The sequence below is a fragment of the Anomaloglossus baeobatrachus genome, chromosome 2 (assembly GCF_048569485.1).
Source record: "Anomaloglossus baeobatrachus isolate aAnoBae1 chromosome 2, aAnoBae1.hap1, whole genome shotgun sequence".
NCBI classification, from domain to species: Eukaryota; Metazoa; Chordata; class Amphibia; order Anura; family Aromobatidae; genus Anomaloglossus; species Anomaloglossus baeobatrachus.
The window spans coordinates 54776184-54794586 of record NC_134354.1 but is presented as its reverse complement, the minus strand read 5'-3'; the positions used below and the strand labels follow the sequence as shown (position 1 = coordinate 54794586).

General features: G+C 43.9%; 1 protein-coding gene across 3 annotated transcripts in view; it reads right to left on the bottom strand.

Annotated features, from left to right (window-relative positions):
• APP (amyloid beta precursor protein) overlaps positions 1 to 18403 on the bottom strand; it is a 365769-nt gene that overhangs the window by 242118 nt on the left and 105248 nt on the right. For all 3 annotated transcript variants that reach the window (XM_075335061.1, XM_075335059.1, XM_075335060.1), the window contains exon 2: positions 6618 to 6782. In XM_075335061.1, coding sequence (XP_075191176.1) covers positions 6618 to 6782 — 165 coding nt within the window. The remainder of the gene's footprint in view (positions 1 to 6617; positions 6783 to 18403) is intronic.

Here is an 18403-nt window from a genome sequence, read left to right as displayed (position 1 = left end):
GGCACACGACCATCACCCTCACTACCACGAGACGTATCCAGTGATCTGACCTCCTATCTCCCGACACTCCCTACTGGCTCAAAGTCTGGAGAGACCTGCAAGTCAAATATATATATATAAAATATTCAGCTATTACAAGCTCCAAAAACATGGAGGTTCTGGATATCCAATATTGCGCCTGAGATAGTGATTCTTGAAGATCTGAAATGTTTCTGTGACATTTCAGACTCGGGGCACAAATAGAAAACTGAAAGGGTCTCATAGTAAAGGTCCAAATTGATCCTTGTTGGCTGCCATTAAAAAAAAACAAAAAAAACCAACTGGATCCTGCAATCCTCATTCTGACCACTAAAGCCCGCTTTACACGCTGCAATATCGGTATCGATATCGCTAGCGAGCGTACCCGCCACGTCGGTTGTGCGTCACGGGCAAATCGCTGCCCGTGGCGGACAACATCGCTTACACCCGTCACATGGACTTACCTTCTCTGCGACGTCGCTGTGGCCGGCGAACCGCCTTTCTAAGGGGGCGGTTCGTGCGGCGTCACAGCGACGTCACACGGCAGCCGTCCAATAGAAGCAGAGGGGCAAAGATGAGCGGGTGGAACATCCCGCCCGCCTCCTTCCTTCCTCATTGCCGGCGGCCGCAGGTACGATTTAGTTCCTCGTTCCTGCGGTGTCACACATAGCGATGTGTGCTGCCGCAGGAACGACGAACAACCTGCGTCCTGTAACAGCAACGATAATCGGGGTTAGAATGACGCGAGAATGATCAATGATAAGGTGAGTATTTTTGATAGTTAACGGTCGTTCGTGCGTTTCACACGCAACGACGTCGCTAACGAGGACGGATGTGCGTCACGAATTTTGTGACGTCAACGACATCTCGGTAGCGATGTCGTTGTGTGTAAAGCGGCCTTAAGGCTCACCTCACATCAGCAGTACCGGATCCATCACAAATGCGTTTCAGTTCCATTCATTTTCAATGGAATCGCGGCAAGATGTGGACACGTGGTTGTGTATGACACATGCAACCGCATGTGGCCGCATCTTGCCGCAATTCCATTGGAAACAAATGGAACTGAAACCCATTTGTGACAGATCCGGTTTTGCGGCAAAATACCGCTGATGTGAGGTGAGCCTTACATGCAATGGTTGCTGTTCACCACAGTATCTACGTGGTTAAGCTAGTCCCTATCAAAATAGAGCTTCAATTAAAACAGTTACTGGTGGGGGTCTTCTCTATTAAAACAGCAGCACCCACCTTATATACAGTAGGGTCATGGTGTGAGCCTGCTCCATACAAAAATACTCCCAATGTCAGCCTTACACATATGGAAGGCATGGAGAGAAGTAGGGGGATGTAAGACAAAGCAGGTGAAGACATTGGGTTCTGGGTCCCCCAGTTCGGGAGTCCCATAAAAGTTGGAGTGAATAAACTCACAGGACTCGGATCCATTGGCCAAATCACTATTATATTGCTGTTGGACGGAAGCCATAAGAGCCATCTCTAATCTGCAGACATCCGCAGATCTTCTTTTGATTAGTCACTTAGCATCGTGTGCGCGTCACGCCAGGCCAACTAATCGCAAGAGGGGATTCACAAGGCTCCCACGATATATAAACTTGGCCACTGGACCTGGCTCCAAACCGATTCCTTCATCTCTGGTTGCCCTAGTTTCAGACCTTCTCGTTGACAGGAATTAGGTCCACTATACATATCAGATAGCTGTTGACCAAAGCATCTTTTGGCTGTCCGCTATCCTTTCCAACCCCAGCCTCCTAAGCACAGGAGCACACAACCTCCCTACATAAAGGACTCTTCTGGCAGCAGCTCATCTCTGGGCAGAACGACTGGATCAACTGGTGAAATCCCAATGCGCCGATACTTCTATCCTCTGATATGTCAGGGAGAAGTCAGGAGGCCCTTTATACATTAGACTATCGGTCGACTCGACTGAAATTGGCGGGTTTGACAGACTATTTTAATGACTACGGGGGTATTTACGCCTTCAAGCATTAGGTTCACCTTTAAAGCACCACTCCAGCGTTAATTTTACTACTGGAGAGGTGCTTTAAAAGCAATCTGTAATGTCCCACATGCCCTCCAACCCAGCAGTATTCATATGTGTACTCCTAAATTCCCTCCCTAACCAGCCCTTAATGTTAGGTGTAAAAAGAAGTATTTATCAGCTGTTTTTCTTATGCTAATTAGGCTTATGGGGAGATCGTTTCCCCAGATCAGTCGGCCCCCTCCGAATGTTCTCATGCCCCTTTGAGTGTAACATGATTTGCAAGAGCCAGCGTCATTACCAGATCCATGCAAATCTTGCGCATGCGCATGGCTCTACTCGACAGCATAATTGTGACTGTGAAGCTGGGATCAGAGGCGCATTGCACCTGACCGGAGGTGCAGAAGACGGCTCACATACACAAAGGAGTTGAACAGGAGCCGTATTCTGCACCTCCGGTCATGTGCAGTTCGCCTCTGATGCTGGGATGAATCACAGGTAAAAAAAACCCAAACCAGTGATTCTCCAGGCGCTGCCACATGGATAAAGGTGCATATATTTTTTTCATCTGATGCCGGGAAGCATCCGGCTTCAAAAGGTGCAAATAGAGCATGTGCGAGATATTTGCAGGGAGCGGTCAATGACACCCGCTATTGCAAATCATGCTATCATGCCCACAGGGGCGTAGTAACATGTGAAGAGGGCCGACTAGTCTGGGGAAGCTAACGCCCCATCGATTAGTCAAAGGCCTAATTAGCATAAGAAAAACTGAGCTTATAAATACTTCTTTTTAAAAAAATAGTTTAAGTGATTAACACTATACAGGGCTGGTTAGGCAGGGAATGTAGCAATACATATAGAAATGCTGCTGGGTTGGAGGGCATGGGGGACAAGATAAGTTCCCTCTAAATCTAAGTTACCCGATTCTACTCTCATACTCACCTGCCATCTCCCCCTTTTATCAGCATTGCTCTGGTCAGTTTTCAGCACTCTGACCTGCGGGCTGCTCCAGTGTTTCATGTAGCACGCCAGAGATCACTCTTCAATAACAGTCTATGAGAGCCTTGTTCTGGTTTTCATAGACTTTCACTGAGAGATTTGTGATGTAACTTCTGACAAGTCAAAAGTCGAGGTCACAAGATTGTGCCACTGGACCAGAGCGGCATCGGTAAAAGGTGAAGACACTGGAAGGGGAGTATAAGACTAGAGACAGGGACCTTAAATACAGTGCCTACAAGTAGTATTCAACCCCCTGAAGATTTAGCAGGTTTGATAAGATGCAAATAAGTTAGAGTCTGCAAACTTCAAACAAAAGCAGGATTTATTAACCGATGCATAAATCTTACAAACCAACAAGTTATGTTGCTCAGTTAAATTTTAATAAATTTTCAACATAAAAGTGTGGGTCAATTATTATTCAACCCCTAGGTTTAATATTTTGTGAAATAACCCTTGTTTGCAATTATAGCTAATAATCGTCTTTTATAAGACCTGATCAGGCCGGCACAGGTCTCTGGAGTTATCTTGGCCCACTCCTCCATGCAGATCTTCTCCAAGTTATCTAGGTTCTTTGGGTGTCTCATGTGGACTTTAATCTTGAGCTCCTTCCACAATTCAATTGGGTTAAGGTCAGGAGACTGACTAGGCCACTGCAACACCTTGATTTTTTCCCTCTTGAACCAGGCCTTGGTTTTCTTGGCTGTGTGCTTTGGGTCGTTGTCTTGTTGGAAGATGAAATGTCGACCCATCTAAAGATCCTTGATGGAGGAGCGGAGGTTCTTAGCCAAAATCTCCAGGTAGGCCGTGCTATCCATCTTCCCATGGATGCGGACCAGATGGCCAGGCCCCTTGGCTGAGAAACAGCCCCACAGCATGATGCTGCCACCACCATGCTTGACTGTAGGGATGGTATTCTTGGGGTCGAATGCAGTGCCATCCAGTCTCCAAACGTCACGTGTGTGGTTGGCACCAAAGATCTCGATCTTGGTCTCATCAGACCAGAGAACCTTGAATCAGTCTGTCTCAGAGTCCTCCAAGTGATCATGAGCAAACTGTAGACGAGCCTTGACATGACGCTTTGAAAGTAAAAGGTACCTTACGGGCTCGTCTGGAACGGAGACCATTGCGGTGGAGTACGTTACTTATGGTATTGACTGAAACCAATGTCCCCACTGCCATGAGATCTTTCCGGAGCTCCTTCCTTGCTGTCCTTGGGTTAGCCTTGACTCTTCGGACAAGCATGGCCTCGGCACGGGTGGAAACTTTCAAAGGCTGTCCAGGCCGTGGAAGGCTAACAGTAGTTCCATAAGCCTTCCACTTCCGGATGATGCTCCCAACAGTGGAGATAGGTAGGCCCAACTCCTTGGAAAGGGTTTTGTACCCCTTGCCAGCCTTGTGACCCTCCACGATCTTGTCTCTGATGGCCTTGGAATGCTCCTTTGTCTTTCCCATGTTGACCAAGTATGAGTGCTGTTCACAAGTTTGGGGAGGGTCTTAATTAGTCAGAAAAGGCTGGAAAAAGAGATAATTAATCCAAACATGTGAAGCTCATTGTTCTTTGTGCCTGAAATACTTCTTAATACTTTAGGGGAACCAAACAGAATTCTTGTGGTTTGAGGGGTTGAATAATAAATGACCCTCTGAATAAACTTTTCACAATTTAAAAAAAAAAAAAAAAGAAATAACATTCTTTTTTGCTGCAGTGCATTTCACACTTCCAGGCTGATCTACAGTCCAAATGTCACAATGCCAAGTTAATTCCGAATGTCTAAATCTGCAGGGGGTTGAATACTACTTGTAGGCACTGTATACAGCATCACTTTTCAGTATACAGAATAAGCCTGTGAAGTGACTACTTCTATAAATAAATTATTTTTCTACAGACCCTGAGTTACAGCCAGCAATATAACCCTGTACTGCTTTACAAATTCTGCAGCCTTCAGAGATGAAGCCTCCTGACATTTTGTGCATTGCATGGAGCTTCTCAGAACATCTAGCCCACCGTACCATTTCATCTAGCCCACCGTACCATTTCATCTAGCCCACCGTACCATTTCATCTAGCCCACCGTACCATTTCATCTAGCCCACCGTACCATTTCATCTAGCCCACCGTACCATTTCATCTAGCCCACCGTACCATTTCATCTAGCCCACCGTACCATTTCATCTAGCCCACCGTACCATTTCATCTAGCCCACCGGACCATTTCATCTAGCCCACCGTATCATTTCATCTAGCCTACCATACCATTTCATCTCGTCTACCGTACCATTTCATCTAGCCTACCGTACCATTTCATCTCGTCTACCATACCATTTCATCTAGCCTACCGTACCATTTCATCTCGTCTACCATACCATTTCATCTAGCCTACCATACCATTTCATCTCGTCTACCGTACCATTTCATCTAGCCCACCGTACCATTTCATCTAGCCTACCGTACCATTTCATCTAACCTACCGTACCATTTCATCTAACCTACCGTACCATTTCATCTGGCCTACCGTACCATTTCATCTTGCCTACCGTACGATTTCATCTAGCCTACCGTACCATTTCATCTGGCCTACCGTACCATTTCATCTGGCCTACCGTACGATTTCATCTAGCCTACCGTACCATTTCATCTGGCCTACCGTACCATTTCATCTAGCCTACCGTACTATTTCATCTAGCCTACCGTACCATTTCATCTAGCCTACCTTACCATTTCATCTAGCCTACCGTACCATTTCATCTAGCCTACCGTACTATTTCATCTAGCCTACCGTACCATTTCATCTAGCCTACCGTACTATTTCATCTAGCCTACCGTACCATTTCATCTAGCCTACCGTACCATTTCATCTAGCCTACCGTACCATTTCATCTAGCCTACCGTACCATTTCATCTAGCCTACCGTACCATTTCATCTACCCTAGGATACCATTTCATCTAGCCTACCGTACCATTTCATCTACCCTAGGGTACCATTTCATCTACCCTACCGTACCATTTCATCTGGCCTACCATACCATTTCATCTAGCCTACCGTACCATTTCATCTAGCCTACCGTACCATTTCATCTAGCCTACCGTACCATTTCATCTAGCCTACCGTACCATTTCATCTGGCTTACCATACCATTTCATCTGGCCTACCGTACCATTTCATCTGGCCTACCGTACCATTTCATCTGGCCTACCATAGTCTTTCTCGCCGGTGGTCCTCCACTTTATACACTGCCATATTTTTTCTGGAAATGGGTTACATTAACACGTGTTTCTACATGTGCTTTTACTCCTGTGCCAAAGGGTATGCATGACCTTGCATGTAGGTCAACTTAGCCATTAGGGCTCGTTTCCATCATCCTGCAGAATTGTGAATGCAGCTCTGGAGTAAAATACATGTTGTAATTCTACACAAGTTCAATATAGGTAGTTCAGAATATTCACAAAATTAATTTTTGTCTTCTTAAAATATTTGCGGAAGTTTGCAACCTTTTCCCAAAACTCCATTCCTGCATCCTGCTGCTATGGTAGAACTTCACTTCTAAGGTGATGATGCTAAAATCACATAATTGGAAAAATCTACTATTTTCCTACTAAAAGCAGGCACCTACCTCCTGACAATACTGCAGGATGCCCTCCTTGGTCCCAATGCAGTTCTTTCCAGAAGCATCCGTCTCCCACTTCCCGTTCTGGACATTCATGTGCATGTTGAGTTTTCCGCAGAACATGGCAATCTGTGGCTCGGCCAAGAGTCCAGCGTTCCCATCTGCAGGGACCTAAGGAAAGGAAACCAAGCAATTACCACATGGAAAATACTAGAGCGGCTGCAATATTTATAGACTTTGTGGTTACATGATTTTATAGAATAAGTCGCACGCATCGGAATACAGAAGCTGGAGGGCGGCACGAGGGAACGAGGGTTTGGTTGGCTGCCAGTCATGTCGGTGTCACCTCAGTAGTCGTAGGGCTTTGTAATATCAAGTTTGTAAGATTGGAACACTCTACCCACAAACGCTCTTCCAGATCATCATCAAGTAGGCACCTCTCCTGAGAAATGTACTTCAACTTACAGAGAACCGGTCATCAGGACCAAGCATGGTGAAGTACAGGTATGGCCATAATGGCGCTGGTATACTGATTTAATAAATACCTTTGGTGAAAAAAAATCTGTAACCTGGTTTTTGTTAACTCATCATTAGAAGTTTTGGGTTTCCGTGCATTGGGGCTGGTGTGTGTGTGGGGTCTTAGCCTCAGCTCTGGCCCCTTCACTACCTTTGGTGTCTTTATCATCTTCCTATTTTAGATTTTGCCGATGCCGTTCAAGTGGCAGATGTCACTTGCGCAAATTTAGTTAGCGGCAGGCCTCAGTAATATGGCGTCGATGGTGCATGTACAGATTAACCACCGGGGCCTTCAGCAAAATGGCACATGTACAGACACCGGGGTCTTCAGTACAATGGCGCCGGTGGTGCATGTACAGATTAACCTCCGGGGTCTTCAGCAAAATGGCACAAGTACAGATACCGGGGTCTTCAGTACAATGGCACCTGTAGCACATGTACAGATCAATCTTTGGGGTCTTCAGTAAAATAGCGCATGCACAGTTTAACCCTTCGAGATATTCAGTAAAATGGCGCATGCACCTCCAAGGTCTTTGGTAAAATGGCGCCGATTGTGCATGCACAGCTTAACCCCGGGTGTCTTCAGTAAAGTGCTGCCAATGGCACTTGTACAGATTAACCTCCAGGGTCTTTAGTAAATGCAACAGTCGCGGCGCATGCGCAGAGTAAGATTTCGGCTCGTCATTGAGCCTAGATCCAAATCTGTGCATGAGCCGGTACAGACAAGATTTTCCTGAAAACTGCCAAAAAAAAAATCAATCTGAACAGAAACTCCAAACTTCGAATGATGATTTAACAAAAACCAGGCTACAGATTTTTTTCACCAAAATAATCTATTAAATCAGTATGACAGCACCGTTATGGACATACTTGTACTTTACCATGCATGATCCTGATGACAAGTTCTCGTCAGCCGGGGTCAAAGGCTCATACATCACATGAGGAATGTGTGGGAACAAAAGGTAAAGATGCACTATAGCAATTGAAATGTCATAGAAGCAACTAGACCGTAAAAATGGCCATACATATTAGACAAAGGACAATGGAACCAGGAGCCATGCATATGGGATGTTTGGTCAATACTCATTTGGCTCACATCAGGTGGAAAGAAAGGATTAGGCATATTGAATTTTAACATGTCTGATCCTTTGCTCTAAAGTACAGTAAGCATCCTCTAAAGTAGTCGATCGGTGGCTTAAGTCTTTCTTCCCATTCAAAATGCAAGCACACTCAGATGAACCAAGTGTGCATGTATGTCGGGAGGACTTGAATGAGGTTGTTCGGCCGACAGCCACTCAATATGTAGTAGACTGACACCTTACAATTTGTGAAACTTTGCAACGTTAGAGCTTTACAACGAATTTTGTATTTCAGACACCACCACAAGATTCCCTGTTTAAGGCCGCTTTCACACTGTGTTCCTCTCCCTGTTCAGTGGTCCCGTCGGGGCTGCCGTCCGAACCACCCGCAAAACAGGTTTTGGACGTATGCGTCGATGGGGCCACCAACTATCATGGTGTGGACGGAGTCACCGTGTGCTCGGTCGTGCACCATTTTCGGGAGTATATGCCTATTGGAGGTGGACACCCAGATGTAGTATACTATATCTGGGTCTCTGCCTCCAGTAACCGAATACTCCAGAAAATGATGCATGACCGAGCAAATGGTGACTCCGTCCACACCATGATAGTCAAAGGCCCTGTTGGCGCATACATCCGAAACCTGTTGAGTAGGTGCTTCGGACGGCAACCCCGACAGGACCACTGAACGGGTAGAGGAACACAGTGTGAAAGCGGCATAGGCCGGTTTCACACATCCGGCTTTTTGCCGGTTTGCCGGATCCGGCGCTCTCCCATACAGTGACTACAGTGACAGCGCAATAAGCGCCGGTCACGTGCTGTCATGTGACCGGCGCATGTGACCCGGAAGTTACAGCGCTGTCACTGTACTGTATTGTCTGTACGGGAGAGCGCCGGATCCGGCAAACCGGCGAAAAGCCGGATGTGTGAAACCGGCCTTAGGAGTTGGATGACAACCGAAACAACTCAAACGGTAGACATATTTCAACACTACATATTAACGATTTCATTATGAGGTTCAACAATTTCTAGATCACCAATATACACACAAAAAGTCTCAGGCACTGCGCAGGACAAAGTATGAACCGGTCATAGACTTTCAACCTAAATTTCACACATAAAAATGGTAAAAATGTCATAATGTGGAAGGAATGAAAAATGTAAGTGACATTTTTTACAAATTATAAATTCACCCTTCTATAAAGTCCCCATATTATGGTAATGCTGACTTCCCAATGTATGAGATATTCCGTTTTCTATGGATATCCCACTGGGACGATTCAAAGAGCGTAATATACGGCGAGCACGGCATGTAATCCGGCATAAGGGTATTAGAAAACCAGATTAAAAATATTGCTCAGTGAACATACATTATAATAACAAGACGGCCCAGGGGACAACTTGCTATTCACTCATCTTTTTACCCTTCCTGAAATATTCTCAAAAGACTTTTCTGTGTGGATTCTGACAGCACTGGACTAAAATGAAAAAAGTCCAGTATGGTCAGAATTCTCACGATGATAAAACACCTGTGGAGTTGGGCCTCATCCGGTTTTCATGTATATGATCCGTCTCTGTTTTTCACTTTTTACATGTGCCATTACAGTGAAGGAAATAATTATTTGATCCCTTGCTGATTTTGTAAGTTTGCCCACTGACAAAGACATGAATAGTCTATAATATTAAGGGTAGATTAATTTTAACAGTGAGCGATAGAATATCCAAAATAATATCCAGAAAATCACATTGTATAAATATTAATTTCTTTGAATTTTGCAGAGAGAAATAAGTATTTGATCCCCTCCCAACCATTCAGAGTTCTGACTCCTTCAGACACTTACATGCTCCTAATCAACTCGTTACCTGCATTACAGACAGCTCTTACATTGTCACCGGTATAACAGACTCCTGTCCACAGACTCCATTAATCAGTCAGACGCTAACCTCTACAACATGGGCAAGACCAAGGAGCTTTGTAAGGATGTCAGGGACAAGAGCATAGACCTGCACAAGGCTGGAATGGGCTACAAAACCACGAGTAAGACGCTGGGTGAGAAGGAGACAACTGTTGGTGCAATAGTGAGAAAATGGAAGAAATACAAAATGAGTGTCAATTGACATCAATCTGGGGCTCCATGCAAAATCTCACCTCGTGGGGTATCCAGGATCATGAGGAAGGTGAGAGAACAGCCTAAAACTACACGGGGGGGAACTTATTAATGATCTCAAGGCAGCTGGGGCCACTGTCACCAAGAAAACCATTGGTAACACATTACACCGTAATGGCTTAAAATCCTGCAGTGCCCACAAAGTCCCACTGCTCAAGAAGGCCTGTCTGAAGTTTGCCAATGAACACCTGGATCATTCTGAAAGTGATTGGGAGAAGGTGCTGTGGTCAGAGACGACAAAAATTTACCTCTTTGGCATTAACTCAACTCACTGTGTTTGGAGGAAGAGAAATGCTGCCTATAACCCAAAGAACACCATCCCCACTGTCAAGCATGTCGGTGGAAACATTATGTTTTGGGGGAGTTTGTCTGCTAAGGGCACAGGACTACTTCACTGAATCAATGGGACAATGGAAGGAGCCATGTACTGTAAAATCCTGAGTGACAACCTCCTTTCCTCTGCCAGGACATTAAAAATGGGTCGTGGCTGGGTCTTCCAGCACGACAATGACCCAAAACATACAGTCAAGGCAACAAAGGAGTGGCTCAAAAAGAAGCACATTAAGGTCAGGGAGTGGCCTGGCCAGTCTCCAGACCTTAATCCCATAGAAAACCTATGGAGGAGCTGAAGCTCCTAATGACCAAGCGACAGCCTCAAACTCTTAATGATTTAGAGATGATCTACAAAGAGGAGTGGAGCAAAATTCCTCCTGACATGTGTGCAAACCTCATCATCAACTACAAAAATCGTCTGACTGCTGTGCTGCCAACAGGGGTTTTGCCACCAAGTATTGTCTTCTTTGCCAGAGGGATCAAACACTTATTTCTCTCTGCAAAATGCAATTTTTTTTATAATTTATGCAAAGTGATTTTCTGGATTATATTTTGGATATTCTCTCACTGCTAAAATTAACCTACACTTAAAATTATAGACCGTTCATGTCAGTCAGTGGCAAACTTACAAAATAAGCAAGGGACCAAATACTTATTTCCTTCACTGTATAGTCTATGGGCATATTAAAATGTATACACTTACTTTTGAGAATCAATTGTTATCAAATGCAAAAAAAACAAAAACACAAAAATACAAGTGCCTGTTTTTTATTCGAATCACCCATTTGAGGCAACGGATCGGTTAGGTTTATGGGAAGATTAGAATTTTTTTTAATTTAATTTTTTTTTTATTTTTTTTTTTTTAAGAAAAACGGATGCCACACTGACCAGATATGGACAAAAATCTGATCTATCACACTGACGAAAAAGACTGTCCTTTTTTTTTCCCTCGGATGTCTGAATGGACTTTGAAAAATAAATTAAAGGAATCCCAAATTTATAAAATACATAAAATGTGTTTAAAAAAAAAAATAAAATAAAAAAATTAAAAATAAAATGCCAATTTCCTACCCTAACAAAATCAAAACTGTAATTAAAATGACGAGAAAAAGGTCTAAAGAATTTTATATCCTAGACTAGATCATCAGCTTTTTATCCTCCAATTTTTGCCGCTTTCCGGTTGCAAGTCAACTGCCTACCAAAGGAGCCTTCCCCTACCACACTGATTATCCGGGAATAAGCCTGTACTCAACAGTCGCTCGGGTATTGACCATCCTACTTTTTTTCTTTTGAACTCATAATAATACTACAGGCGCGGCCAAAAGTTTTGAGTCTGGCACAAATTTTGATTTTCACAAAAGTTGGCGGCTTCATTTTTTATAGTGGCAATTGGCAAAATGGTAATCAAAATGTATATCAATTATATAATGTATCATCAAGAGCTTCAAAGAAAGAGGTTCAATTTTTGTGAAGAAGGTTTCAGGGCACCCAAAAAAAGTCCAGTAAGTGCCAATACCGTCTACTAAAGAACATTCAGCTACAAGATCAGTTCAACACCATTGCAGAGCTTGCTCAGGAATGGCAGCAGGCAAGTGTCAGTGTATAAATACGGAAAGTGAGAAAGGTTTTTGGAGGCGGATCTGGTGTCAAGAAGGGCAGCAAAGAAGTCAGTAATTTTCGAGAATACTAGGGCAGACTGACATTCTGAGGGAAGTACAGAAGTTTGATTGCAGAAGACTGGGGTAAAAGTTACTCTCTCTGATGAAACCCACTTCAGGCTGTTTTGGACATCTGGAAGAATTATTGCCCAGAGAAGAAAAGATGGTCGCTACCAGGAGTCCTGTGTTTGCCAGCAGTAAAGTATCCTGAGACTATTCATGTGTAGGGTTGCTTCTCATCCATGGAGGGGGCTCACGCATGATTGGGCCATGAATAAAGAATGATATAAAGAACAACAACGTCAAGTGATCCAGGAGCAATTTAGTAATTAAAATGCTTTTTCCTGTATGATGTAGCCCCGTGTGACAAGGTGATAACTATAAATGTCTTGGTGAACAAAACATTGACATTTTTGGTTCAATGACCAGGAAACACGCCAGATCTCAAACCCACTGAGGAGTTGTAACCAATGATCAAAAAGCGAGTGGAAAAACAAAAACAAATTGTGGAAAAACTTCAAGCCCCAGATAGACAAAAATGAGATCTCATTAGTCAAGATTTGACCCAAAAGCTCCGGTGCTTTTGACCTTCTTCTCTCCTCCACAATCTTATGCTCCTCACTGAATCACCTCCAAAGACATCTCCGAAGTATTTCCCATCCACGGTAATTCAGTGCCCCAACACGTCCAATTATCTACCACACTCGGTAGTTTCAGATGGCACTAGAAAACTCATCTCTTCAAGAAAGGTTTCAGTCTGCTATCGCCTCCGGAGCTGCCGCAACTCCCAATCTGCCGTCTCCTTCCCCGTTATTCTGTGCGAGGGTAGGGCTCTTTTCACTCTACACCAGTCCGTCTATTGTAATTTATATTTGTATTTTGTATGTAATCCTTTCACATATATGGCAGCATGGAATCAATGGTGCTCTAAAAATAAATAATAAAGCCAACATTCAGCTGCCGGAACGAAGGGCAGAAGTCTGGAAAAATATTGGTCAACTCTAACGATGAGAAGCCAATGCCAACCATACAATGGGAAAATCAATGGCTTTTAGGGGATCCTGGATTCTCACAGAGGGGTTTTTCCTCATGGATTAATTTAGTAGTCATGATAAAAAAAAAAATGTGGCATGCTCTAGGACAGGGGTCCCCAACCTGTGGCTTGGGAGCTACATGTGGCTCGCGGGCTCATGATGTGTGGCTCTTGGCTGTTTGCCAGCTAGGTGCATTTGCACCAGCTCTTGCAAATAGCTATGAACAGCAGGTCTCCAGATGGTGGCTTTTGTGAGTAGCCCACACAGAAGAGCAGATCTGAATGGAGGTAGGAATCCCTGGGTATTTGTATTCTGCTTCGGTGTGATTTCATGGAAAAGCTTTGCCTGTCATTATACTGGTAATGGGGTCTTTGGGTGTCACTACTGTGAGGGGTGGGAGCTAAATGTGGCTCGCAACCCTCTCTCAGAGCTGAATGTTGCTCGTGACCCCCTCTCAAACCAGGAAGAGGCTCTCAAGGTCAGAAACGTTGGGGACCACTGCTCTAGGAGATGCAATATTATGGAGGTCTTTCTCAGCAGGTATGTATTGGGGGATAGCACATCTCAAAGGTGCCCAAGCTTGTGACAAGTAGAGTCTAGGACTCCATAATACGTAACTGCTGGGTCTTATTGTGTTGTCACTGCCTCCATTGACTGAATTCTGACCAAACATTTCCTTCACAGTGTCCACTGTCTTTGCGAGGTTCATATGTGACAATGATATGGGGCAACATCACTTCAGATGGTAAAGCTGCAAGTAGAGTCATCTCATATCACCTGAAAAACAGTCGACCACCATTCTGACAAGTTCCACTTATTTTCGACAAATGGTTTATTTACCAGCAGTGTTTATTCATTATGAAGTACTTTGTTGGGAATCGCACTTTGTTTTGCAGCCATCTGTTCCTACGTCTTATCAGTCTCCAGTTTGCCGGAACGACGATCAATCTTCTTTATGTTGAAGTGTAATCTACATAAATTCTCTGATTTTATGATTTAGTCCACTTGTCATCTGTTGTTTTGACATACTTGTAAAAATTAATTCATGAGAGCTCCTCAAACATCTCTATTTGCTATTTAACCACTTTTCTGATGGCTCAACCGCAGTGTGTTACTCAACAATCTGATAGGCAAATGTTCTATTCAGCAGGGACATGGCTATGTCAACACAAGCTACATTAATTCACGCCTGAGATAAAGTAGTGAGATATGAGGAACCAACATCACTATCAGAATTTCCATTGCCGGAATATAAACCTTTGCATCTACGATATTAAACATATTGTTTGCTGGTTGGATATCATTACTGTTATACCATTTACTAGCAAAGTAGTCTAAAGTTTTCATGCAGGGCCATAAAAAATTCAGGCCTACTGGGGATGTCCATCTAAATGAACATCAACATTTGTGCTTGGACCCTCCATGAGACATAATCTGAGAGTGGAACTGATGGCCATTAAAACCAATAGGCTGTCCAAGTAAACCAGTTGTGTCTTCCATTGATATGGGCATGCTCTGTAGGCATCACCACTTCAGATAATTGATGAAGATCCTAAGGTTCTCAATTTGATAATGAATCTTCTATACCAAACATTTATTATCAAAAATTAAATTTGCCATTGAACCAACGCACTAAACTGTTGAGCATCCCCATACACATCAGGTAGAAGTCGGCCTATTTATTCAGACAACGCCAATCTCTGCAGACTCCCCCATATACCACAGCTTAGCGCTCCTGTGTTCTCAATATGAGAGCCGCTAACCAGATCTTCTGGCAGCAGCTTACCCCTAGAATAAAAGGATCAACTGCTGGACATCCGACACACCGTATCGTTCCAACACCTGATATCTGTTGGGGAGAGTCGTAAGACCTTTCTACACATTAGAGTATAGTCATATTCCACCAATATCAGCAGATCCAGATGATTTTAAATGTAATGGGTATGTGGAGGCCTTTATAGCCATCAAGTAGCCTAAAGTTGGGCCTTAGTTCTATAATTAAAGGGGTTCACCATTACTTTTACATTGATGGCCTTTCCTTAGCATAGGTCATCAATGTCTCATCGGCCGGGGTCCAACACCTGGCTCCCCAGCTGATCAGCTGTCCTCGGTCCCAGCAACGGCAGCAGACAGCCAGAAATGCTCAGTCTTCTGATTGTGGCTCCGTCCGAGTTCTGCACATCCACCTCCCATTCTAATCAATAGGAGGCGGATATGCTCTCCTTGGCCGCTATCAGAAGACGGAGCAGCTCCAGAACTGAGCATTTCTGGCTGTCTGCTGCCACGACTGAGAACAGCTAGATCGATGGAGGTGTGGGGTGTCGGACATTGATGACCTATCCTAAGGATAGGCTATCAACGTAAAGCGTCTTTCAGTGCCTCAAAAAAGCCAGCTGATGCCAATTTCCAGGTTCATAGAAAAACTATATTTACCCACTCCTAATCATTGACGCACCCAAAGATCCACCAGCAAGTAGAGAAAGTTTGGCCATGTTTCTCAGTTTTGCCCAACAGATATCTGCTGAAACAAATTTTAGAATAAAAGGCCATTCATTCTACAGAAGCTAGCCACATCTAACAAGGCACTGTTCAAAATTATTCTTTTTACTAATGCAATGTTCTGTCCCTTTTACTAATGGATCGGCCATTATTGATTGTCACTACAAACTTGTAGAAGGTCTTTCTGCTATTGAAAAAAAGTCTCCTGTACCTTGGCCGCAATAAAACAGCCCTGGAATTATTCTACGTGCCATTCTGTACAGTCAGATAGATTTAAGCCATTCCTTCCACCAATAAATTTCACCTCGCCACTGGATAACATACGACAATGCCGCCCGCTATGAAAGGTCCGTCATAAATACAAAGTATGGCACTGCCGAGGAAGCAGCAGATATATCTTCGGGCAGCTACATATCATAGGGTTGTGCCTTCTTGCTACAGACAATAAATATGCAGAGCTACAATACATCATTAACATTGGTAAGAATATTTGTAAAAAAGCCAAAACAAAAATAATTCACCAACGAAAAAATATACAATGAAATACAAACATCCAGGACAAACGTACAATGCTGCCGAAAAGAAAAAAGGGCAATAACTGTCCATACTGAGCATATCTTCTATAAGGTGCACTTTCTAGTTGACTAGGACCTCGATAACTAAACACATTTGGGTATATACCACCAGCAGAGTCACTCTATATGTACTATCTAAGCAGGGAGGTAGGATGGAAACATCCATTCATTATTGAGCCCGTTAGATTTCAGGGATTTTTTTGTGGGGTTTTTTTTTAAAGGCCTTCAGCTTGACCTCAAGCCATGGCGACTTGATGCATAAATGCTTTGTAGGAAGATTGATCTTGTGCAGCCTAGATCGGTCCACCAGGGACTTCTCCGCCTAGATCGGTCCACCAGGGACTTCTCCGCCTAGATCGGTCCACCAGGGACTTCTCCGCCTAGATCGGTCCACCAGGGACTTCTCCGCCTAGATCGGTCCACCAGGGACTTCTCCGCCTAGATCGGTCCACCAGGGACTTCTCCGCCTAGATCGGTCCACCAGGGACTTCTCCGCCTAGATCGGTCCACCAGGGACTTCTCCGCCTAGATCGGTCCACCAGGGACTTCTCCACCATTTTCTTAATTGCATCAAGCCATTGGGGTGATGGTCTTCCTCTTCACCTTGTTCCTTCTATTCTTTTGACCATGATATTCTTCTCCAGTGATTATTACCTGTTTCTGTACAATAAGTGAACAGCACACATGGAAATAATAAAGTTGGGTGGAGAATGGACATCCCCAAAAGAATGCTTAGGTATAAACTGTTTTGCGTTTCTGACTCTGGTAATTAATTTAGAACATCAATATGGGCAAACTGAAGTTGGAAAAACATGTTAAGAAAAAAGTGGTAGGTATCCGGAGCTTCAAAGTCAACTCCTAAACTGGAAACGATAAGCTGCCTGGTCAGATATTTAGACCATGGCATATAATGGGGGGAAAATGTAGAGAAACATGGCAGCCATTCACAACGGGGGCTCTCCATCTTGTCTATTCGATGAAAGTCCGAAATGTAACAAGAAGAGGTTCACCGTCCCGGACCCATGGAAGCATCGGCAATCAGTGCGAAACGGCCGTTGTCTGTGTGCACGTCATCCCTGCACCCTCCCCCAATGCCTAAATAAACCAGTCTTCTGAAATTATCTACAAAGGTAGTATTAAATGGAATCTGTCACCAGGTTTTTGCTACATCATCTGAGAGCAGCATGATATAGGTAGAGAGACTCTGAATCCAGCGATGTAGCACTTAGATTACTGGCTGCTGCCGTTCTGACACAATCAGAATTTTTAGATTTAGCCATGTAGCAGAGCCGAGAGCACTGCACCCGCCCACACCAGGATCTCTATAGAGATCATACATTGACAGTGATGTGCCAATCAGAGGAGGGGGCGTGCCGGACTGCTGTGCCAGTGACATTGTAATCCAGCAATGATAAAGGTTCTGCTGCTTAAACAAACATGGCAAATAAGTCCCAGATCAGACTGTGCAAAGACAGGCATCCCTGAATTCTCTGTGTTAACCCTTGCAGCATTCTGGCTTCAGCTTGCATAGCAAAAATCTGCTGGCAGGTCCCCTTTAAGCACGGAATCCAATGCTGAAACCTTTTGTTTTCAAGGCAGAGGCATCTGGGAGCAGGTTACTCCACACCTTTCTTTGTAAGCAGATGCATGCTCGTCCCAAGACAAAAGCTTACCTGACTGTATTTTCGGTCAATGAAAAAACTCACAGCACTCGGGCCAATGTTATTCAGATGTCCATTTTGGAAAATGTGGAAAAAAAATAAATATAAAAAAAAATTGCAGTACACACTAGTTTCTTTAATATATTGTCTGAGACTCATCTATTCAAGTCTATTGGCAAAAAAAAATAAAAAACATGGATCAGCATCCAATTTTTATGGATAAAATCCAATTCTTCAAAATGGTAACGTACATGCTGTTACAAATTTAA